The 24978-nt window shown below is 40.9% G+C and overlaps 1 protein-coding gene across 5 annotated transcripts in view; it reads right to left on the reverse strand.

The window, feature by feature from the left end:
- The window catches only part of LOC110532439, an 82677-nt gene extending 76104 nt beyond the window's left edge, over positions 1–6573 (reverse strand). The window contains exons 1-6 of one of the 5 annotated variants that reach the window (XM_036973985.1): positions 6424–6570; positions 4777–4935; positions 4384–4551; positions 3291–3449; positions 2898–3065; positions 119–170 (exon numbers count right to left, since the gene is read on the reverse strand). In XM_036973985.1, the coding sequence (XP_036829880.1) occupies positions 119–170; positions 2898–3065; positions 3291–3449; positions 4384–4551; positions 4777–4878 (649 nt within the window). In that variant the 5' untranslated portion in view covers positions 4879–4935; positions 6424–6570. Of the gene's footprint in view, positions 1–118; positions 171–2897; positions 3066–3290; positions 3450–4383; positions 4552–4776; positions 4936–6423 lie in introns of all 5 variants that reach the window. The other 4 variants (XM_036973986.1, XR_005044138.1, XR_005044139.1 and 1 more) reach the window with 4 other exon arrangements.
- Between the last annotated feature and the right edge of the window lie 18405 nt (positions 6574–24978).

Raw genomic sequence — 24978 nt, forward strand, 5'->3', positions numbered from 1 at the left:
GTACCCAACAAAGGATTATGCACTCTGCTATTAGTCCTCTGCTCAATAGATGTCCATACTAAATCACATTTACATGCAAAAGGATTACATTCAGTGAAATTAGAGTTTAATTTATGACCTGCATCTGTATCAGTGATCTGCTCCACTTTGTTTCTCTTGGTCCTCTTGGTCTAAAAAGACAATGCAGTCAATGATATATACGTAGATACTGTATGAAGCCATTCCAATACAGCCCTTTGAGTAGAGCAAGGGTAAGAATGATTATAGGGCTGTCCCCGACGAAAAAAAATATTTATAGACCGAGAGACATCCTGTTCTAATGTTAAAATGTATTTTTCCATATCAGACACACCCTATGTGTTTGAATACAATCACCTACATAGGCACTGAGCTTGTCTGATGCTTTAAGCACACTGTTTTATTAAATAATTAAGACACACAAATGACTCAAAAAAGAGCCCGATGGTGACACTGTATTATTACAGCATAGCAAAGATTAAAAACAGCCGAATCTGTGAAATTGCTTAATTCAACATTTAGCCGGTGCAATGAGGCTTGGTGCTCACAGAATCAGTAGGCTATTAAACAAATACTCAAACAGGCAACAGAAGCTATATCTGTCTTATTTCTGTATACATGTATGCAGTACCAGTCAAAGGTTTGGACACACCTACTCATTCAATGATTTTCTATATTTGCACTATTTTCTACATTGTAGAATAGTAGTGAAGACATCAAAACTATGAAATAACATATATGGAATCATGTAGGTACCAAAAAGTGTTAAACAAATCAAAATATATTTTATATTTGAGATTCTTCAAAGTAGCCATCCTTTGCCTTGATGGCAGCTTTGCACACTCTTGGCATTCTCTCAACCAGCTTCACCTGGAATGCTTTTCCAACAGTCTTGAAGGAGTTCCCACATATTCTGAGAACTTATTGGCTGCTTTTCCTTCACTCTGCGGCCCAATTCATCCCAAAACATCTCAATTGGGTTGAGGTTGGGTGATTGTGGATGTTAGGTCATCTGATGCAGCCCTCCATCACTCTCCTTCTTGGTCAAATAGCTCTTACACAGCCTGGAGATGTGTTGGGTAATTGTCCTGTTGAAAAACAAATGATGGTCCCACTAAACGCAAACCTGATGGGATGGCGTATCACTGCAGAATACTATGGTAGCCATGTTGGTTAAGTGTGCCTTGAATTCTAAATAAATCACAGACAGTGTCACCAGCAAAGCACCCCCACACCTCCTCCATGCTTCATGGTGGGAACCACACATGTGGAGATCATCTGAACACCTCCTCTCACAAAGACATTGTTGGAATTTGGACTCATCAGACCAAAGGACAGATTTCCACCCATCTAATGTCCATTGCTCGTGTTTCTTGGTCCAAGCAAATCTCTTCTTCTTATTGGTGTCCTTTAGTAGTGCTTTCTTCGCAGAAATTTGACCATGAAGGCCTAATTCACACAGTCTCCTCTGAACAATTGATGTTGAGATGTGTCTGTGACTTGAACTCTGTGAAGCATTTATTTGGGCTGCAATGTGAGGTGCAGTTAACTCTAATGAACTTATCCTCTGCAGCCAAGTTAACTCTGGGTCTTCCTTTCCTTTGGCGGCCCTCATGAGAGCCAGTTTCATCATAGCGCTTGATGGTTTTTGCGACTTGATGGTTTTTGCACTTGCACAATTTTTCGGATTGACTGACCTTCATGTCTTAAAGTAATGACTGTTGTTTCTCTTTGCTTATTTGAGCTGTTCTTGCCATAATATGGACTTGGTCTTTTACCAAATAGGGCTATCTTCTGTATACCAACCCTACCTTGTCACAACACAACTGATTGGCTCAAATGCATTAAGAAGGAAAGAAATTCCTTTACTTAATTTTTAACAAGGCACACCTGTTAATTTATTAAATGCATTCCAGGTGACTACCTCATGAAGCTGGTTGAGAGAATGCCAAGAGTGTGCAAAGCTGTGATTAAGGCAAAGGGTGACTACTTTGAAGAATCTCAAATATAAAATAGATTTTGATTTGGTTAACACTTTTTGATACCTACATGATTCCATATGTGCTATTTCATAGTTTTGATGTCTTCACTATTATTCTACAATGTAGAAAATAGTCAAAATAAAGAAAAACCCCTTTGACTGGTAATATATATATATATATATATATATATATATATATATATATATATATATATATTATATATGGATGATTTACAAAGCCAGGCACATTTAACAATTAGGCTATTAATTATAGACCTAATTTAGTTGGTTTTCCTCTCTCCTCAATTTTCTTAGACAATTAGGCTAAGGCAAGGTCTGTTTCCCCATCTCTACTGCTGCTGCCTCTGCAGCATTGTTCTCAATCCCAATATGCTGGTTAACTTGCTATTATGCACATAGCAACATAGGAAAGGGTGGCAATTCTACGGAGCACTGAGAGTATGTTTCAGAACCACGGACAGCGACCGTATCCAATGCAGGAGAAAGCGCATTTGCTATAAAATAATATTTGATTTATTAGTGTTGCACCATTATTTTTAACATAATATAACCATATACAATTTCAGTATCACTTCTTAGCGGGATGGACTGTGCCATCCCTGTGGCCTCGGCAATGGATTAGTCACTGAGACAGGCGCGAATCAGACAGGTGTCCAAGTGCACCTTGAAGAAAAAAAACTTTTGCGACTGCTCAACTTAAGAAATCCCAGTCAACCAACAGCCTATTGACCAAACTGTCGAACAAATGGGGTCAGCCCTCGATTTACTATTAGGAGATAAAAGGGTATTGCATGGGCAATTTACCTTCCTCAGAACAACATGCTGTAGGGGCAGGTTATAGATATGAAAGATATCTTGGCTCAATCTATTCCCTTACCTTGACTTTTTTTCTCTTCACGGCATCCGGCTCCATCTGAGGCAGGGGATCCTTCTTCACCTCATCCTCATCTTCATCATTCTGATTATCAACAAAATCTATCTCAGCTGCATCAGTATCAGTGCTCTGTTCAACTGTGGGCCTGTTGGCACTGGTCTTCCTCTTGGTCTAAAAAGACAATAGCCAATGACATACTATGTTGCCGTTGCTATACAGGCCTTTGAGAAGAGCTACAGTAAACAATTGGTGATTGAATATTAAGAGATGGAAGCCTGTTGTAATGACAATTTACCTTCCAACCTCACAACATGTTATATGGCATATTGGACAGGTTTAAAGTGTGGACAGGTAAGACCCCAGATTTCCCTTTCTCTCCTCAGTCTATTCTCTCACCTTAACTTTTCTCCTTGTCACAGCCTTCAGCTCGATCTGAGGCAGGGGATCCTTCACTTCACTATCTTCTGGATAGTTTAAACCCAGGATATCATTCTTCATTTTCTGGACTTGACCTTCCAAACTTTGATGATCATGTGGATCATCCTCATTTAAACTCTGATTGGAAAAAAATGAAGACCATTCTTTAAATGCTTGTGGATATGGACAATATACCACAGCTAAGAGCTGTTCTTACACATGACACAACGCACAGTTATTATAAACTGGTTACCAACTTAATTAGAAAAGTACAAATAAATGTTTTGTCATACCCGTGGTATATGCTCTGATATACCACAGCTTTCAGCCAATCAGCATTCAGGGCTCAAAACACCCAGTTTATAATGGCCAATATTTAGTTTTTTAAAGAACAGGTTTTCTCTATAAATCCACATAGATCATATTGCCTGATATCAAGATTCGTAATTAATGCGTTATGGAGTCACCTATTATTATAATAATTTAGGTAGAATTATGATAAATAGCCTACTGCTGTTATCTTTGCAAGGATCATATTTCAAATCAAATCAATTTTATTTATATGCTGGTTAACTTTGCTATTATGCACATAGCAACATAGGAAAGGGTGGCAATTCTACGGAGCACTGAAGAGTATGTTTCAGAACCACGGACAGCGACCGTATCCAATGCAGGAGAAAGCGCATTTGCTATAAAATAATATTTGATTTATTAGTGTTGCACCATTATTTTAACATAATATAACCATATACAATTTCAGTATCACTTCTTAGCGGGATGGACTGTGCCATCCCTGTGGCCTCGGCAATGGATTAGTCAACTGAGACAGGCGCGAATCAGACAGGTGTCCAAGTGCACCTTGAAGAAAAAAAACTTTTGCGACTGCTCAACTTAAGAAATCCCAGTCAACCAACAGCCTATTGACCAAACTGTCGAACAAATGGGGTCAGCCCTCGATTTACTATTAGGAGATAAAAGGGTATTGCATGGGCAATTTACCTTCCTCAGAACAACATGCTGTAGGGGCAGGTTATAGATATGAAAGATATCTTGGCTCAATCTATTCCCTTACCTTGACTTTTTTTCTCTTCACGGCATCCGGCTCCATCTGAGGCAGGGGATCCTTCTTCACCTCATCCTCATCTTCATCATTCTGATTATCAACAAAATCTATCTCAGCTGCATCAGTATCAGTGCTCTGTTCAACTGTGGGCCTGTTGGCACTGGTCTTCCTCTTGGTCTAAAAAGACAATAGCCAATGACATACTATGTTGCCGTTGCTATACAGGCCTTTGAGAAGAGCTACAGTAAACAATTGGTGATTGAATATTAAGAGATGGAAGCCTGTTGTAATGACAATTTACCTTCCAACCTCACAACATGTTATATGGCATATTGGACAGGTTTAAAGTGTGGACAGGTAAGACCCCAGATTTCCCTTTCTCTCCTCAGTCTATTCTCTCACCTTAACTTTTCTCCTTGTCACAGCCTTCAGCTCGATCTGAGGCAGGGGATCCTTCACTTCACTATCTTCTGGATAGTTTAAACCCAGGATATCATTCTTCATTTTCTGGACTTGACCTTCCAAACTTTGATGATCATGTGGATCATCCTCATTTAAACTCTGATTGGAAAAAATGAGACCATTCTTTAAATGCTTGTGGATATGGACAATATACCACAGCTAAGAGCTGTTCTTACACATGACACAACGCACAGTTATTATAAACTGGTTACCAACTTAATTAGAAAAGTACAAATAAATGTTTTGTCATACCCGTGGTATATGCTCTGATATACCACAGCTTTCAGCCAATCAGCATTCAGGGCTCAAAACACCCAGTTTATAATGGCCAATATTTAGTTTTTAAAGAACAGGTTTTCTCTATAAATCCACATAGATCATATTGCCTGATATCAAGATTCGTAATTAATGCGTTATGGAGTCACCTATTATTATAATAATTTAGGTAGAATTATGATAAATAGCCTACTGCTGTTATCTTTGCAAGGATCATATTTCAAATCAAATCAATTTTATTTATATAGCCCTTCTTGCATCAGCTGATATCTCAAAGTGCTGTACAGAAACCCAGCCTAAAACCCCAAACAGCAAGCAATGCAGGTGTAGAAGCACGGTTTGATGTATAACAAGTCCCATAGGTTATTATAATGCATAATTTTTTTTACAATATTAAAAATGATAATATTAGCGGTACAATAATTAACATTAGCCCACACCGCCACCCAGCTGCCACTACTTGCGGCATCCCTATCGGCATGTCCTGCATAAAAAAGACGGTGCAGCGGTTCCTGCACCACTGCATGGGGCTTCTCTGTTAGCAATTCATAGGCTTACCTTATTATCCTCAATGGTTAAAGTGTATGGCTGGAGCCTATGTTCCCATCATGTAAAACTTTACCAAGTGATTACCAGAGATAAACTACCGCATTTTATACGGTAACTCAGCCAACGTCATAATGTGAATGCACTTTTACGTAATAAAACAACTTCAGGGATGATCTGTCAATCAATGCAATCAGCGACGCAATACTGGATCCCCAATACCACTAAAAAGACCACTCGAAACAATCACTACTGGTGTATTATCTACGTTTCCGTTTTTTTGTACAATAATGTGATAAGACAACAAATAAATAATGCTACCAATGATGAGCAATACATAACATTGTAAATAAGAATGTGTTCTTAACTGACTTGCCTAGTTAAATAAGGATAAATCATTTTTTTAAATAACAAATCAAATGCAGTAATTTGAAAAAAACTCGAGGGCGACTACGAACCAGTTTTGAGTAAACGAGGACAGAAGCATGCCATGTGTTGTTGGGTTAGAGGCGAAGATTCATAGTTGAAATGAGAAAAGAGGGTGGCGCACGCAGAAATACGAGTGGTTCACCGTAGTGGCAGCAAAATAAACTTCAGAGAGCCAGTTATTACAAATGACATGAGCTAAACCTGAATTAACTGTGTCACAAGTATGGCATGGATGCAACATGTAGCCCTGGCTAGCTACTGTGGCTAGCACGTTAGCTAACGTGTTACTGTATAGCTAGCTACAACATAAGTATTCTAATCTTGAGAGAAACGTACCGTTGGCTATTGTTGTCTTTGGTCCTGTAGCTCAGTTGGTACAGCATGGCGCTTGCAACGCAAGAATTATGAATTCGATTCCCGGGAGCACCCATACGTAAAATGTGTATGTGCATGGCCATTGCTTCGTCCCACAACGAGCTACTGTTGATTCAGACGACTCGTTGCAGAAGCTTCGGTCCTTGATCAACCAACTCAAATGAAAATAACGTTTCCACTTAACAGAGGCATATTCCGTATCTCTAGGAACAATACTTTGCGGGAAAGCGCAAGCATGATCGTAGCTAAATCGCTTTGGGTAAAAGTTATTACTAAATGGTTTATACACAGAACCAGTGCAGTGGTGGAAACAGTACCCAAATGTCATACATGACTGAGTCATTTTCTATTAAGGTAAATTTACTTTTAACTCAAGTTAAAGTCACCCAGTAAAATAGAGTAATAGTCTAAAAGTATTTGGATTTAAATATACTTAACTATCAAAAATGTAATTGGATAAAATATACTTATAAACCTATAAATCATTTACATTTCCTTATATTAATAAGCAAACCAGACGGCACCATGTTTTTTTTTCTTTCATTTATGGATAGCCAGGGGCTCCAACACTGACATAATTTTCAAATTAAGCCGATATATATTAAAATGTTAGATTACAACATTGTGCAAGTTTTGTCCATTGTGCCAATGAAGCTGTTCTTATGCTACACCCTCGGGAGTGTGGTGTCAGGAAAATAACCTCAAGCTCAACAAAACAAAGGAGATGATCGTGGACTTCAGGAAACAGCAGAGGGAGCACCCCTCCTATCCACATCAACAGGACAGTAGTGGAGAAGTGGAAAGTTAAGTTCCTCAGCGTACACATCACGGACAAATTGAAATCCAATCAAATGTATTTATATAGCCCTTCGTACATCAGCTGATATCTCAAAGTGCTGTACAGAAACCCAGCCTAAAACCCGAAACAGCAAGCAATGCAGGTGTTGAAGCACATTGGCTAGGAAAAACTCCCTAGAAAGGCCAAAACCTAGGAAGAAACCTAGAGAGGAACCAGGCTATAAGGGGTGGCCAGTCCTCTTCTGGCTGTGCCGGGCAGAGATTATAACAGAACATGGCCAAGATGTTCAAATGTTCATAAATGACCACCATGGTCAAATAATAGGTCTGGGACAGGTAGCACGTCCGGTGAACAGGTCAGGATTCCATAGCCGCAGGCAGAACAGATGAAACTGGAGCAGCAGCACGGCCAGGTGGACTGAGGACAGCAAGGAGTCATCATGCCAGGTAGTCCTGAGGCATGGTCCTAGGGCGCAGGTCCTCAGAGAGAGAGAAAAAGAGAGATTTAGAGAGAGCATACTTAAATTCACACAGGACACCAAGACTGAAAAACAGCTTCTATGTCAAGGCCATCAGACTGTTAACCAGCCATCACTAACATTGAGTGGCTGCCGCCAACATACTGACTCAATCTCTAGCCACTTTAATAATTAAAAATTGGATCTAATAAATGCATCACTAGTCACTTTAAACAATGCCACTTTATATAATGTTTACATACCCTACATTACTCATCTCATATGTATATACTGTACTCTATACCATCTACAGCATCTTGCCTATGCCGTTTGTGTAACGGCAGATCTCCTCTTCGTCTGAAGAGGAGTAAGGATCGGACCAAGATGCAGCATGGTAAGTGTTCATGACGATATTTGAATAAAGACAAATGAACACTCAAACAAAAACAATCAACGATAACGTGAAATCTACACACAAAAAAAAAAAAAACAGTACCGTGTGGCAACAAACACACACACAGAGACAAACAACCACAAACCAACAGTGAAACCCAGGCTACCTAAATATGATTCTCAATCAGAGACAACTAACGACAGCTGCCTCTGATTGAGAACCATACTAGGCCGAAACAGAAACCAAACATAGAAAAACAAACATAGACTGCCCACCCCAACTCACGCCCTGACCAATACTAAATAAAGACAAAACAAAGGAAATAAAGGTCAGAACGTGAAAGTTTGGCCATCGCTCATCCATATATTTATATGTATATATTCTTATTCATTCCTTTACACTTGTGTGTGTGTAAGGTAGTTGTTGTGAAATTGTTAGATTACTTGTTAGATATTGCTACACTCGCATTAACATCTGCTAACCATGTGTATGTGATTTGATTTGATTGAATGTTTTCCCCATAAAACCTACCACTGCTTTAATTTCTAATTTGATCAGTATTGGTTTATGCTTTGTTAAAATTTGTGTTTAAGCAATAAACAAATTAAAAAAGAAAAAATCTGGTTGAGACTCTGGCGGCTCAGGACAGACGGGAGACTCTGGCAGCACTGGAGAGGACGAAGGCTCTAGCAGCGCTGGACAGGCGGGAACACCTGTAGGCCGAAGACGGAGAGACAGCCTGGTGCGGGGGGCTGCCACCGGAGGGCTGGTGCGTGAAGGTGGCACTGGGTAGACCAGACCATGCAGGCGCACAGGAGCTCTTGAGCACCGAGCCTGCCCAACCTGGTTGAATGCTCCCCGTAGCCAGGCCAGTGCGGTGAAGTGGAATAGCCCGCACTGGGCTGTGCTGGCGAACCGGGGACACCGTGCGTAAGACTGTTGCCATGTACGCCAGCCCGAGGAGACGCACTGGAGACCAGATTCGTACCTGGCTCAATGCCCACTCTAGCCCGGCCGATACGAGGAGCTGGAATGTACCGCACCGGGCTATGCACATAAGCAATAAACAAATACAAAAATAAAAAACTCTGGTTGTAAACTGACTGCAGTAGCTATGTTTTTGGTATCGCTCAAGTCATACTGCATGTCATTCCTAAACTGTCTGGATTTTACATTCATTTTGGACCTCCACAAAACTGACACACTAAATCAATAAACTGTTTTTGTACATATTCAAGTAGCGATTCATAACATACAAATACAATCAGTACATGGCTTTCCATTAATTTCTTAAACTCATTGGAAATTAAATGGAATTCAACTATGCTATAATCCCACTGAAACATGAATAAGCCTCATTCAGATGATTTATATGGTCCTTTACACACCAGCTACGTGGGGAAATTGGATCCTGGCCAAAGCCACAAGTTCATTCAAAAAGTGTGAGACATCTAGGATGAGTTTTTTACTATATTAATGTCAACTGCCATATGTTGATGTACATGTCCAACTGGTTTCCTCCTATTTTCAGACTACTGATGCCAGACTAGTGTTTTATCATGTGGCCACAGATACTCCCCTATTCTGTCAGTGGTTCCAGATCTACAACAGACAACTAACTGTGTGCGCTTAGCATACAGTATTGAGCAATAGAGAAGAAAATTGAACACAAGACCAAAAATATACACCATTTTATTTTTTAAGTGTCTTGTGCCGTCCCAAACAAAGTACAATACAATTGAAATGAAAGCTAAAGGGAATATGCAGTAGGGTCAAGATAAGTTTGACAGGGACTAGGGAAGCATAGGCCATAATGTCTTTAGGAGCTAGTCTTTTTCATTTTTTCCAACCAGGATTTTATTTTTTTTACCTTTATTTAACTAGGCAAGTCAGTTATGAACAAATTCTTATATATTTTTTTATAGACTCTAGTGTGCCTGGTTTGGCCAAAGATTATTACACATTGTGGCCCTCCAGGAAAAATACCAACTCTCTGAATGTATATGCAGTGGTACATGTCAGTGCCATGAGTTACACTGAGTGTATAAAACATTAAGAACACCTGCTCTTTCCATGACATATGCTGACCAGGTGAATCCATGTTAAAGATATAATCCCTTTTGGATGTCACTAGTTAAATCCACTTAAATCAGTATAGATAAAGGAGGAGGAGACAGGTTTAAAAATATATTGTAAAGCTTGAGACAATTGAGACATGGATTGTGTGTGTGCCATTCAGAGGGTGAATGGGCAAAACAAATATTTACGTGCCTTTCAACGGGGCATGGTAGTAGGTGCCAGGGGTACCAGTTTGTGTCAAGAACTGCAACACTGCTGGGTTGTTTACGCTCAACAGTTTCCCGTGTGTATCAAGAAAGGTCCACCACTCAAAAGACATACAACCAACTTGACACAACTGTGGGAGCCATTGGAGTCAACATGGGCCGGCATCCCTGTGAATGTTTTGTACACTCAGTACATTAATAGTATTGGTACCGTGTTCTTGCCGTAACCTGTAAAGCTGGAGCAGCCTGCGAGGCAGGGGGAGGTGTAGGTGATGCCGTTGTCTGAACACACAGGGTCCCACTCCCCAGCCAAGCAGGAGCGCTCTCTGTTACACTCTGACAACAGGCTGCCATCGTACACCAGGGGACCTGGGGGACAGAGAAAATGGCTGGTAATAATGATGTTTAAAATAATTGTTGCTGGACTATCATTGACACAGGCACAGTAACAAAACAGCCAGGAATCCTGGCTCAGTAACAACCATACTGTATATTCCCACAAGAGGGAGCCCCGGCACAAGCCCATGTGTACTTTAGTCTAACTCACTCATATTCCACTGATCAAAACTTTTGTTTTTATCAACCCACCCACCAACCAACCAATCAGATGTCATATTTACCCATTGTAGGACATGGTCAGACCAGCCACATGAACATTGTCACACTTAGTGCCAGACTGCAGAGGGAGGAGGGAGGTAGGCCATGAAGGAGGTGATGAAGACAGCTGGGCTCCAGACACAACGCCAAGCTTATACCTCTTCATCAGTAGACCTCCCAGGAATATCCCCACTGCACCCACATGCGGGTTCAACTCACCTGGAAAAGTTATACTCACACATCTTTAGTGCTACCGGTGTGCTGGAGTTTCATTTCCAATCATGTTCAACACACCTACAGGGGTTGGGAGAGAACAAAAAATTGTAGTTAATGCCATTCAACATCAGTACTGACAGGATGGAACATTTCAGTTGGAACATGTCCAGGTTTCTGTGGATTCGTTGAGACAGGCAGCCCAATTCAGTCATTTTTTTGTTTGTTGAGTAATTGGTATTTTGACCAATCAGATATGCTCTGAAAAAGAGCTGATACGAAAATATCTAATGTGATTGGTCAAAAGACCAATTAGTGGAAAAAAATATATTAATTGGGCTGCATGTCTAATCGCATCCCTTGTCTCTCTGTCTCAGTCCTTGTATCGATTACAGTGGGCTGAAAAGGATTACTATCAAGAATCGTTACCCCCTACCCGATGTCCGCCGCCTCGGAGTTGACACTAAGAATCCAATTCTTCACCAAACTGGACCTCCGCAACGCTTAAAATCTGGAGAGAATCAGGGAGATGAGAGGAAAATGTCCTTTAACACCCCTAGTGGTCACTGACTATTTAGCCATGACCTTTGGAATATCGAACTCACCAGCAGTCTTTCAGACATTGATCAATGACACTCTTAGGGATATGTTGAACCGGTTCGTCTTTGTTCACCTCGACGATATCCTGATCTTCTCCAAAAACCCCTCCGGAACACGTATGGCCCTGTCCCACCTCACTGAAGCAGGTTTTTGGGGCATTCATAGAGCTCAAGGGACGTTTCAACTCCGGACCCATCCTCGTTCATCCTGATCCTACTCGTCCCTTTGTGGTAGAGGTGGACGCCTCGGACACCGGAGCTGGTGTGGTCCTTTCACAGTGGAAGAAGGAGGACAAGAAACTGCACCCATGCTCCTTTCTCTCCAAGCAGGTCTCGCCAGCGGAAGGCAACTACGATGTAGGCAACTGGCAACATTACACATGCACAATCATACATGTGTATTTTTAAGCATTATTAAGAACTTTGAGTGTGGAACTGCAGGGCGTTTACGCAAATACACATGAATTTCACGTGAACACGGGAAGTGTTCCAAAAACATGTTTTCATGTAATCTTATGTGAAGATAATGTGATAACATGTAAAGCAATGTGATTACATTAAACTACATGTGAAAATGTGATCACGTTGTGTTCCAAAATGTAATTTGTGCTCACATAAAATGTAAGTTGGAATCATGTGGTTTTCTGTCAGGGTAGGAATATGATGCATTTTGATGTTATGTTTGATGTCACATGATCTTGAAAATGTAATGTTCTTTGAGGTTCTTCCATGTTCCTTTCCATGTATTTTCCCTCAGTCCTTTTCACTTTCCTTGGCAAAACAAGCTCTGTCTCCGTCAAGACTTATTCAGAGCCACCATGAATTGATAGCAGCTTCTGATGGATTTTAAACCATTCAACAAATAGTTTTATAATGAAGAGTAGACCCAACTAAACACCCTGGATTCTTTACACACACATTGAAAGGCAAAAATCTCAAATTTGGACTCATCAGACCAAAGGACAGATTTCCACCAAGCAAGTCTCTTCTTAGTATTGGTGTCCATCCTTTAGTAGTGGTTTCAATGGAACAATTCGACCACGAATGCCTGATTCACGCAGGCTCCTATGAACAGTGCATGTTGAGATGTGTGTGTTTCTTGAACTCTGTGAAGCATTTATTTGGGCTCCAATCTGAGGTGCAGTGAACTCTACTGAACTTATCCTCTGCAGCAAAGGTAACTCTGGGTCTTCCTCATGAGAGCCAGTTTCATCATAGCAATTCATGGTTTTTGCGAACTTCACTAGAAGAAACTTTCAAAGTTCTTGAATTTTTCCGTTTTGACTGACATATATGTCTTAAGTAAATATGGACTTGTTTCTCTTTGCTTATTTGAGCTGTTCTTGGCATAATATGGACTTGGTCTTTTACCAAATAGGGCTATCTTCTGTACACCATCCCTACCTTGTCACAAAACAACCTACTGGCTCAAACGCTTTAAGATGGAAAGAATTCCACAAATGAACTTTTAAGAAGGTACACACCAGGTGATTATTACCTCATGAAAAGGTTTGAGAGAATGCCAAGTGTGCAAAGTGGTCAAGGAAAAGGATGGCTACTTTTTGCTTACTACATGATTACAATTGTGCTATTTCATAGTTTTGATGTCTTCACTATTATTCTAAAATGTAAAGAATTGAAAAAAAATTAGAAAAACCCTTAAATGAGTAGGTGTGTCCAGACTTTTGACAGATACTGTTTATATTGTGATATTGCAAATATGGTACAATCCAGAGGTGCAAAAGCTCTTGGAGACTTATCCAGAAAGACTCACAAGCTTTAATCGCTGCCAACGGTGATTCTAACATGTATTGTGAATACTTATGTAAATTTGATATTTCTGTATTTCATTTTCATACATTTGAGAAAAAATAATAAACATATTTTCACTTTGTTATTATGGGGTATTGTCTGTAGCTGGGTGAGATGATAAAAAAAAAAATATATGTATATTTTTTTAATCCATTTGGAATTCAGGCTGTAAGAAAACAAAATGAGGAATAAGTTAAGGGGCATGAACACTCTCTGAAAGCACTGTGTATCTGCAAGAAAGTGATAAATGAGCGACTCTTTAAAAGGGGGTCATATATACCATTACAATGTGGACTGTCTAGCATTTTTACTATTACCAACAAGACAACGAAGTGATACGTGCCATGGAGACTTATACGGATACTTTCCAAACACCAAAGTTCCCACGCTGAGAGATATTGTTTACTACACTATTATGCATACAATCCAAGTCATAACGTTTATTGTCATTCATACTTATTTTTAACCGAATATCTTTGCAAAAGTGCTCATTGTGTCAATTCAGAGCTCAGAAATATTGGAATAATGTGCTTAAGGGGACTGACACTCAAGGCGCACAACAAGATAACACAACAACACACGTTTCAATTGACAATCATTGCCTTAAATGGGTGTGGTCGATAGATTTGTATAGGGCATAGATAAACAATGTATTTACTTGGTAAACCAAGGTTGGGTTAGTTGGTCTAAGCAACATGCACCTGGATAATCGCGTCATGAATCGGGACGGGCTCCTACGTCCTCATATACGAAATAAAGACATAGAAGCATACCCAATTATTGTCACGTTCTGACCTTTATTTCCTTTGTTTTGTCATTATTTAGTATGGGTCAGGGCGTGAGTTGGGGTGGGCAGTCTATGTGTGTTTTCTATGATTTTGGGATTTCTATGTTTCGGCCTAGTATGGTTCTCAATCAGAGGCAGGTGTCATTAGTTGTCTCTGATTGAGAATCATACTTAGGTAGCCTGGGTTTCACTGTTTCTTGGTGGGTGTTTGTTTCCGTGTCTGTGTTTTTCACCACACGGTACTGGTTTGGGTTTTCGTTCGTTCCGCGTTTATTGTTTTTGTATTCAGTTGTGTTCATGTTGAATATTACTTATTAAAAGAACCATGGCACTTACCACTCCGCATATTGGTCCTCCGATCCTTCTCGCCTCTCCTCTTCTGACGAAGAGGAGGAAAAACCGTTACAATTATACAGGTTCACACATTACATTTCTCATGGAACACTATTACACAGTCATTGATCATTCGCGACTTTAAGTCATTCTTGTCATCTCTAGAGCATCCCGTAAATCGATAGCGCTGCATTTCTTCCCATCTTACCATGGATTTATTTTATTTTATTTTATTTCACCTTTATTTAACCAGGTAGGCTAGTTGAGAACAAGTTCTCATTTGCAACTGCGACCTGGCCAAGATAAAGCATAGCAGTGTGAACAGACAACACAGAGTTACACATGGAGTAAACAATTATACATACAGTAGAATACAGTAGAAAAAAGGAGTCTATATACATTGTGTGCAAAAGGCATGAGGAGGTAGGCGAATAATTACAATTTTGCAGATTAACACTGGAGTGATAAATGATCAGATGGTCATGTACAGGCAGAGATATTGGTGTGCAAAAGAGCAGAAAATAAAATAAATAAAAACAGTATGGGGATGAGGTAGGTAAAGATGGGTGGGCTATTTACCAATAGACTATGTACAGCTGCAGCGATTGGTTAGCTGCTCAGATAGCAGATGTTTGAAGTTGGTGAGGGAGATAAAAGTCTCCAACTTCAGCGATTTTTGCAATTAGTTCCAGACACAGGCAGCAGAGAACTGGAACGAAAGGCGGCCAAATTAGGTGTTGGCTTTAGGGATAATCAGTGAGATACACCTGCTGGAGCGCATGTTACGGGTGGGTGTTGCCATCGTGACCAGTGAACTGAGATAAGGCGGAGCTTTACCTAGCATGGACTTGTAGATGACCTGGAGCCAGTGGGTCTGGCGACGAATATGTAGTGAGGGCCAGCCGACTAGAGCATACAGGTCGCAGTGGTGGGTGGTATAAGGTGCTTTAGTGACAAAACGGATGGCACTGTGATAAACTGCATCCAGTTTGCTGTGTAGAGTGTTGGAAGCAATTTTGTAGATGACATCGCCGAAGTCGAGGATCGGTAGGATAGTCAGTTTTACTAGGGTAAGTTTGGCGGCGTGAGTGAAGGAGGCTTTGTTGCGGAATAGAAAGCCGACTCTAGATTTGATTTTCGTTTGGAGATGTTTGATATGAGTCTGGAAGGAGAGTTTACAGTCTAGCCAGACACCTAGGTACTTATAGATGTCCACATATTCAAGGTCGGAACCATCCAGGGTGGTGATGCTAGTCAGGCGTGCGGGTGCAGGCAGCGAACGGTTGAAAAGCATGCATTTGGTTTTACTAGCGTTTAAGAGCAGTTGGAGGCCACGGAAGGAGTGTTGTATGGCATGGTGGCGGCCGTAGTGGAGAAGCTCTCCTCCTGCATGTTAAAGGACCCTTCCCCTCACATCCCTTTCTCCCGGGCTGCTGCTTTTGACTCTGTGGTCGATCCTCGGGAGAATCAGTCAGTCCTTCTCCATGGATGACCTCCAGAGCCCTTTTTATATGAGCTCTGTCTGTGCCTTTGTGGCGGACGAGGTGCAGAGCTGCTTCCAGCCCCCTGCAGCCACCCTACCAGCTTCCAGCCCCCTGGCCGTTTCCACCACACTACCAGCTGGCATCCAAGCAGGTGAGTAGCAATGACTGAGCACTCTGACAGATGCCTGTTCAGATGACATCTAGGTGCCTTGTAGTAGTAGAGCTCACCGGGATTGTTGTCACCCATAACACAGGCCCGGCTTCTTCCCACCTGAATGTGGTGGACATCACCCCTAATACAGAGGCAGATCCGGCTTCTTTCCACCTGAATGTGGTGGACATCACCCCTAATACAGAGGCAGACCCGGCTTTTTTCCAACCTGAATGTGGTGGACATCACCCCTAATACAGAGGCAGAGCCCATCTCTTCCCTCTTGGAGGTTGTGGACGTCACACCTGAAGAAAGGACTCTCACGATGGCCGTCTTCGCCACTCTGCCAGCTAACATCCAAGCAGGTGAGTAACACTTAGAGCACTCTGACAGGTGCCGTTTGTCATGACACCTTAGTAGAACCTTTCAACTGGCCAGTGTTTAGAAGCTACGGTTTGCATGTTCCTCTTTTTTCCCTTTCCAGAGGATGTTGCTGTGGTCATCTCGGATGTCACCCCACACGTCACCAAGGACGTGACACTGGATGTTCCATGCAGAGCTAGGAAAGGGGCAGTCCGGCGATTATTTTGCAGGCTTTGGAGGGCAGTGTGCTGCTGCGCCTGCCACAAGGAAGAGGAGGAACAATATTAATTATTCATCAGACCATCAGAAATGGGATTGAACCATAGACCATTAAATGATTTGCATTATAATTGGACTCAATTCTGCTTTTCTTCGGTTTACTACTTAAGTTCAGAAAGTTTCTATAAACGTTCACTTTGCAAGTGTGGAGTAGGTTGTGTAAATAAGTGGGAAACATCCCAATTTTAATGCTTTGAATAATTTACTTTGTACATTTTTTTATTTTATTTCACAACAAAAAACAGAGGGCGCTCAACCAAGTTCAGTTGAGGTGCAACCAAAAATTTGACTCAGTCAAAGGAAAAAGCGCAACTCTTGCTCACTATAAAAAAATGCGGCTGTCAAACGGCTATGCGGAAAAGGAGGTCAAAAGGGGGGTGAGTGTAACGGCTTGGCTATTTAGCGGTGGTGCACGCTAAATAGTGTTTCGATCGGTGACATCACTTGCTCTGAGACCTTGAAGTAGTGGTTCCCCTTGCTCTGCAAGGGCCGCGGCTTTTGTGGAGTGATGGGTAACGATGCTTCGTGGGTGACTGTTGTGTGCAGAGGGTCCCTGGTTTGCGCCTGGGTCTGGGCGAGGGGACTGTCTACAGTTACACTCACTATAAAAAAATATTTTATTCAGGCAAGGTTAAAAAATGTACGTTTCGGCCTAGTCTATGACGATAATGCAAGGTGTGTAAAAGGGTGACCCAGACTCACCCTGGTTATTGAGGGTTGAAGACAGTGAAAAATGATCATTAAGTAAATGGGACTTTAAAGATTTGTATTCAATAATTGAAATGAACATGAATTTAAATACAATTGACTTGAGGATAATAGCAGGCAGGCTGACTGGCTAGCCCTGAAGGCACTCTGCCTCTACCTCTGTGGTTCATCTCAACCAAGAGGTTGTGTGGGTTGTCTTTCTCTCTGTGGGTGTGAATCACTATGATGGGAGGGAGTCTGAAGTTCAATCTCTAGCGATGAGTGTGGGGTCTGTCCCGTGGTGGTGTCCCCCTCCTAAGGAGGAGCCACTGAGACGTGATGAGGCCAAGGATAATTACTCTGCAAGGACGGGATAGGACACATCACGACACTGCTGCTCATTCATATTCAAACACACCTCAGAGTACGGACGCAAACATGGACGCCCCCCCCCCCGTACATATCAGAATCATACATTCGACAGCCACCTATTCCTCCACATGTATTGATCCCCCACTGTAAACATGTTGAGTCAATTCCAGATGCTGGAATACAGGTGCAGTGGGCCTAATATGTAATGATGTGATACCATGTGTACCCCATATCCTGTGTTTGTGTTTTTCTTTTTTAAACTTTTATTTAAACGGAGTCACACTGAGGATTAAACATCTATTTTACAAGAGTGCCCTGTAAAAGTTGAAGTCATATTGAACAACTACCAGAGAGAACCTTCTCTACATAGGAATTGCATACCATGTTTTTTCCATACATCAAAATAATACTTTGTCAATTACTTACCTAGATAAGGCTCAACAAGGCCCCAGTTAATGGTTGCAAATATCTTATTTCAGTGCCAATGAGTTACACTGAGTGTATAAAACATTCAAACCTGCTCTTTCCATGACATATGCCGACCAAGTGAATCCAGGTAACGCTATAATTCCTTATGGATGTCACTAGTTAAATCCACTTAAATCAGTAAAGATAAAGAGGAGACAGGTTAAAAAATATATTGTAAGGCAATTGAGACATGGATTGTGTATGTGTGTCATTCAGATGGTGAATGGGCAAGACCAAATATTTAAGTCCCTTTGAACAGAGTATGGTAGAAGTTTGTGTCAAGAACTGCCATGCTGTTGGGTTTTTCACGCTCAACACTTTTCCCTGAGTATCAACAATGATCCACCACCAGGGGGCAAAACTCAATAGGTGTTCTTAATGTTTTGTTCACTCAGTGTATATCAATTCCTAGCATATACTTTCATTTGTATGTGTACTGATACTGTAAATACACAAATTATATTAATGTTATCTACAATATATTATAATACCGTAAGCCTCCTGCTGCAGGGACATTTCCTCCTACAATTTTGAGCTGATTTTCTTCACTTCAGCAATATTTTCTATCTTTGTTCATTTTTACATTTATTGTGTTTGGAATGGCACTGTTACTACAGGAGATGAATGCTATCATAAAGTATTTGATGTAAGTATGTAGGATAATTACCCATAATGCTCACTGACTGAACATTCAAAATTACCATAGCAATTATTGACGCATTCACATCCCATCGGAAACTTGGAACCTCAGAGTTAAAATGAATGTACGTTATTAGCGTAGAGCTTCCTACTGGTTGATTCTGATACTTCACAAGTGGGAAACTTAAAATCATCATTCCATAACGAGTTAGTGAGTCAGAAATGTCAGAATTTCCTAGTTCGACTTGAATGATGTAGGGCAGGTCAGTAACCAAATTATTTGACTGTGCCCAGTCGCACACAGACTTTTATGGTCACACAAGTTGCCACCGGTGGATTCAAAATGAGTAGCCTAACAATTATTTACATGGCCCCAGGTACATTTGCAACCAAATTATTTTTCTGTGAGAAATCAACAATAGTTGCACGCACACATAGGGTAACAGTGAGCAATTGACAGTGAGCAATGAGCAAGATAAGCATAGACGGGAAGTTGACATAGCTTATTATTAGTGTAAAGAAATTGTATTTCTATGGTTGCAGTCCTCAAAGATTGAATTGCATTGAATTGAATAAATCAGATCCAATGTGGGTGGGGTACCGCTAGTCACCATTATTATAACCACCATCTCAATCATTATCACCATAACATCATAGACTTATTCTGTATCTGAAACTCATCTGACACTACCTTAGACATGGCAGTCTGCAACTCAATACACTGCCCCTGCATGGTGTTCAGCGTCCCCTGCATGTGGTTAATCGAATGCTTAACATCGTTCAGCAGGATCTGAATCTCAAGCCTGCAAGAAATCAGGTGGTTCAACATACTGAGATGACGAGAAGCTTCAGATCAGGCCCATTGGACCATCTTTAGGATTCGTTCTCACTTAACACCAATCTTATTAGAAATGTAACTTTGTGCAGAGATGTTACTGTAACAGTATAACTTTAGACCGTCCCCTCGACCCTCTGCACACATCAACAACAGTCACCCACGAAGCATCGTTACCCACAAAAGCCGTGGCCCTTGCAGAGCAAGGGGAACCACTACTTCAAGGTCTCAGAGCAAGTGACGTCACCAATTGAAACACTATTTAGCGCGCATCACCGCTAACTAAGCTAGGGTTTCACATCCCATTACACTCACCCCCCTTTTGACCTCCTCTTTTTCCGCGGCAACCAGTGATCCAGGTCAACAGCATCAATATAACTTTAGATCGTCCCCTTGCCCATAACCGGGGCGCGAACCAGGGACCTCTGCACACAACAACAGTCCCCCACGAAGCATCGTTACCCATCGCTCCACAAAAGCCACGGCCCTACTACTTCAAGATCTCAGAGCAAGTGACGTCACCGATTGAAACGCTATTTATAGCGCGCACCACCGCTAACTAAGCTAGCCGTTTCACATCCGTTACATTACTATAGTGGTTATTTAGAAGAAAATAAGTGTACTTTGTCCAGGCGCCAAAAGGATGACGGAGGTCTCCCTGCTCCAGTGAGCTCTGCTGGCAGATCTTGCACACTGTTGGAGGAACGGGAGCCAAATGAGAGGAAACATATCCATGGTTTGTTCAGCAATGAAACGTTCATGGCATAATGGAGATTGTCCTTCCCTGTGAAAAAGAATAACAGCTGGTTTACTTTCACACTATTAGGATAATGTAATACATTCTTTAAACCCATCAGAAGTGTAGTGCTTACCTCCATGAAAATATTGTTCCATGTTATTTATGGCTGCATTGTCCCAATGTTGACCACTTGTTCCAACTTGTGATGAGAAGTCTTGATGAAACGATCAGTCAACATTTGTTAGAAATTTCAAAGATACATTAACAATTGTACATGAGACAGTGCTTCCAGATATTGAGGTATCTTCCTTCTGAGGTATGTAAAAAAAATCTGGTGTGTGAATACTCACATGAAAGGTATCCATGATTCTAGATTAAGCCAATCATGTATGTGATTACCATCCTATGGGTCAGCAATGGAATGATTGCTACACAGCTTTCAGGAGACTTTATGTCTTGGGCCTGGATGAATCATTGAAATACAAGTAATATTGTGAATTTGTGATGAATAATTGCAATTGTAATTTGGAATATTCCATCAAAGTTATTTGTTTTGACAGTCAAAACAACTAACTCTTACGATTAATCACTTGACTTGAGTAACTTGAGTTGACGGAAGTAGCAACTTTATATTCTGACCTAGACACTGATTTGTGCAATGCCTAATGGATAATCTATGCATGTTATTGGCTCATCATAGTATATAGCCGAGGGTCTCATAGTCCAAAAACAGCATTGGCCATTGGACTGCTCAGTCAAAACCACCAACTCTTACGATTAATCACTTGACTGGAGTAACTTGAGTTCGGAAGTAAAACATTAAAAGTAGGCTATAGCTTGATGCATGTCCTTACCTTGGACAAACTTATCCAAAAGGCCTATCCAGTCGTGCTTGAAGATACCTTTAGGCAGATAAAAGCGCGGTACGGGTTGAGACACGCTCGGTATTGTGAATCTGTAACACTGATATAAAAACAACGTTTTCATTTATAATTTACACTGTAGAATGACCTGCAAGCCAATCTGAATCTAGTTTTAAACAATACCGTGGGTTCCATGGAACGTCACAAACATATTAGGCCACTTGGGTCACAGATTACAGTCACTGAACATGGGTTTAATAGCTATAATGGCTATATGTACAGTATATGCACCATCGTATTGAATTGACATTACATTTACTGCACCACTGTAATTATGTAGCCTAATCCTATGAGGATCATATGTGAAATGTCAGATTCATGGCACATGAAAACATAATTAAATTGACTGCAAGATTTAAAAATTCACTGTGACACAATATCCATGTAATTTCAATTAAATTACGTTGAACCAATGTGGAATAACATTGAATTGATGTATGTGCCCAGTGGGAAGTGACCAATTCGAAATGATTGAATACATACAGTATTACAAAGAAAGAGATACAAAAATTGCTTAGAAAAGCTTGAAAAAAGTCTAATTTCCCTGGGCCACCCAAAAAGTAAAATGTATGTACGCATTACTGTACATTGCTTTGGATGAAAGCGTCTGCTTTCAAATCTCTGACTCTCACACATATTTACAATCTCACAATGTTTATTTCTTCCGCTTTCAAATTTGCGGGATTTTGTGAAGTAAATGATGCGCAGGAGAGCTCCATGAAATCAGTGACATTGTCAAGATGGCGACATGAGAAGGTGGAACATTTCTAGCTGAGGAACAATTTTGGGGTTTTCTGATAAAGTTTAGAGTTTTAGACTGCAGTTGCAATTTGTTTTTCGTTTTCACAAAAAATTATATCTAACCATACAATGAATCATTTTGTAATTATCAAACCATTGACAAATATTTTTGACGAGTTCCAACGAACAAGCTAGCTATCGAAAAGTTTCAGCGTGTGTAGTTAAGTTAGCCTGCTAACGTCTTCATAGCTAGAAGCATGTAATCAGGACATGACCAAACTGTTGCTGAGATAATGGATGTTGAAACTTCCAAGGAGAAAAGAGGCATTGTTGAAACTCACTCATATGCTTGCAGTGTAAAAAGGGGGGTGAATGCGATCATACCTGAATACTCCAACCAAGGAGCAACTTCCAAAGAAGCTGAGAAGTGAACCATCAATGAGCCAGCTACAGGACACATCGTCCGCATCCTCACGGCTAAAATCAAAGAGAGCGCAGATAACTTCATGAATTTGGTGTAAAAGAAACACTGTCAGTATATTTAAGCTGATGAAATCGATTGATTTCAATGCTGAGGAAGTAAAAACTCTGAAGCAGCAGAACGCAACATTGAACATTCAGGTTGCAAAGCAGGAGCGGTAGTCGGAGATGGAGTCTTCGAATTTATGGAATAGCAGAGAAAAATCTGCTGAGAACATCGAAGCAAGAGTGAAGGACATTTGCAGGGTAATAGGAGGAGCGAAATGTTGTTGCAGGTTCTCTGGATGTAGTGCAAAGGCCTGGGTAGGGCTGAGAGATGGGGCGAAAACAGACCAGTGGTCATGAGATACATCTCCAGGACAGCGAGGGATATGACATGGAAAAGTGCAAAGAAAACATTATTTTAAAGAGAACAACCTGAGGTTCAAGGAGGATCTGACAGCATTTGACAAGAAGCTCGGAATGTGGCCGCATGATTGAGAGAGGAAGGAAGTAAGGGAAAAGTGCAATACTTTGCGTGAGCTAAGGCTTTTGTTAATGGAAGGGAAATTCACGCTGATGCCTAGTTTGTTGACTGTTGGATTTATCAAGTCAGTTGTGCAGGACTGAGTTTCATTTGCATCTGATAAAAACTTAGAGAGCATTGTTTGTGTGAGCCAAACGTTTTATATACAGTGGGGCAAAAAAGTATTTAGTCAGCCACCAATTGTGCAAGTTCTCCCACTTAAAAAGATGAGGCATGTAATTTTTCATCATAGGTACACTTCAACTATGACAGACAAATGAGGGGAAAGAAATCCAGAAAATCACATTGTAGGATTTTTTAATGAATTTATTTGCAAATTATGGTGAAAATAAGTATTTGGTCAATAACAAAAGTTTCTCAATACTTTTAAATACCTTTTGTTGGCAATGACAGAGGTCAAACGTTTTCTGTAAGGCTTCACAAGGATTTCACACACTGTTGCTGGTATTTTGGCCCAGTCCTCCATGCAGATCTCCTTTAGAGCAGTGGATGTTTTGGGGGCTGTTGCTGGGCAACACGGACTTTAAACTCCCTCCAAAGATTTTTTATGGGGTTGAGATCTGGAGACTGGCTAGGCCACTCCAGGACCTTGAAATGCTTCCTTACGAAGCCACTCTTCGTTGCCCGGGCAGTGTGTTTGGGATCACTGTCATGCTGAAAGACCCAGCCACGTTTCATCTTCAATGCCCTTGCTGATGGTAGGCTTTGTTACTTTGGTCCCAGCTCTCTGCAGGTCAGTCACTAGGTCCCCCGTGTGGTTCTGGGATTTTGCTCACTGTTCTTAGATCATTTGACCCCACGGGTAAGATCTTGCGTGAGCCCCAGATCGAGGGAGATTATCAGTGGTCTTGTATGTCTTCCATTTCCTAATAATTGCTCCCACAGTTTGATTTCTTCAAACCAAGCTGCTTACCTATTGCAGATTCAGTCTTCCCAGCCTGGTGCAGGTCTACAATTTTGTTTCTGGTGTCCTTTGACAGCTCTTTGGTCTTGGCCATAGTGGAGTTTGGAGTGTGACTGTTTGAGGTTGTGGACAGGTGTCTTTTATACCGATAATAAGTTCAAACAGGTGCCATTAATAAAGGTAACGAGTGGAGGACAGAGGAGCCTCTGAAAGAAGAGAGGTCTGTGAGAGCCAGAAATCTTGCTTGTTTGTAGGTGACCAAATACTTATTTTCCACCATAATTTGCAAATGAATTCATTAACAAATCCTACAATGTGATTTTCTGGATTTTTTTTTCTCATTTTGTCTGTCATAGTTGAAGTGTACCTATGATGACAATTACAGGCCTCTCATCTTTTTAAGTGGGAGAACTTGCACAATTGGTGGCTGACTAAATTCTTTTTTGCCCCACTGTATATATATTTATTTTATGGCAGGGAAATTCGCACTGACACTTAATGTTAGCTTGATGGCTATTTGTTTTTACCAATCTATGGTACAATGTTATTTGCAATTGTATCAAAAAAAGATATATATAATTTGTCAACCACTTTGTTTTCTTTATTATTTTGGTTAGGTCAGGGTGTGACAAGGGGTGGTTTTGTCCTG

The sequence above is a fragment of the Oncorhynchus mykiss genome, unplaced genomic scaffold (assembly GCF_013265735.2).
Source record: "Oncorhynchus mykiss isolate Arlee unplaced genomic scaffold, USDA_OmykA_1.1 un_scaffold_377, whole genome shotgun sequence".
Lineage (NCBI taxonomy): Eukaryota > Metazoa > Chordata > Actinopteri > Salmoniformes > Salmonidae > Oncorhynchus > Oncorhynchus mykiss.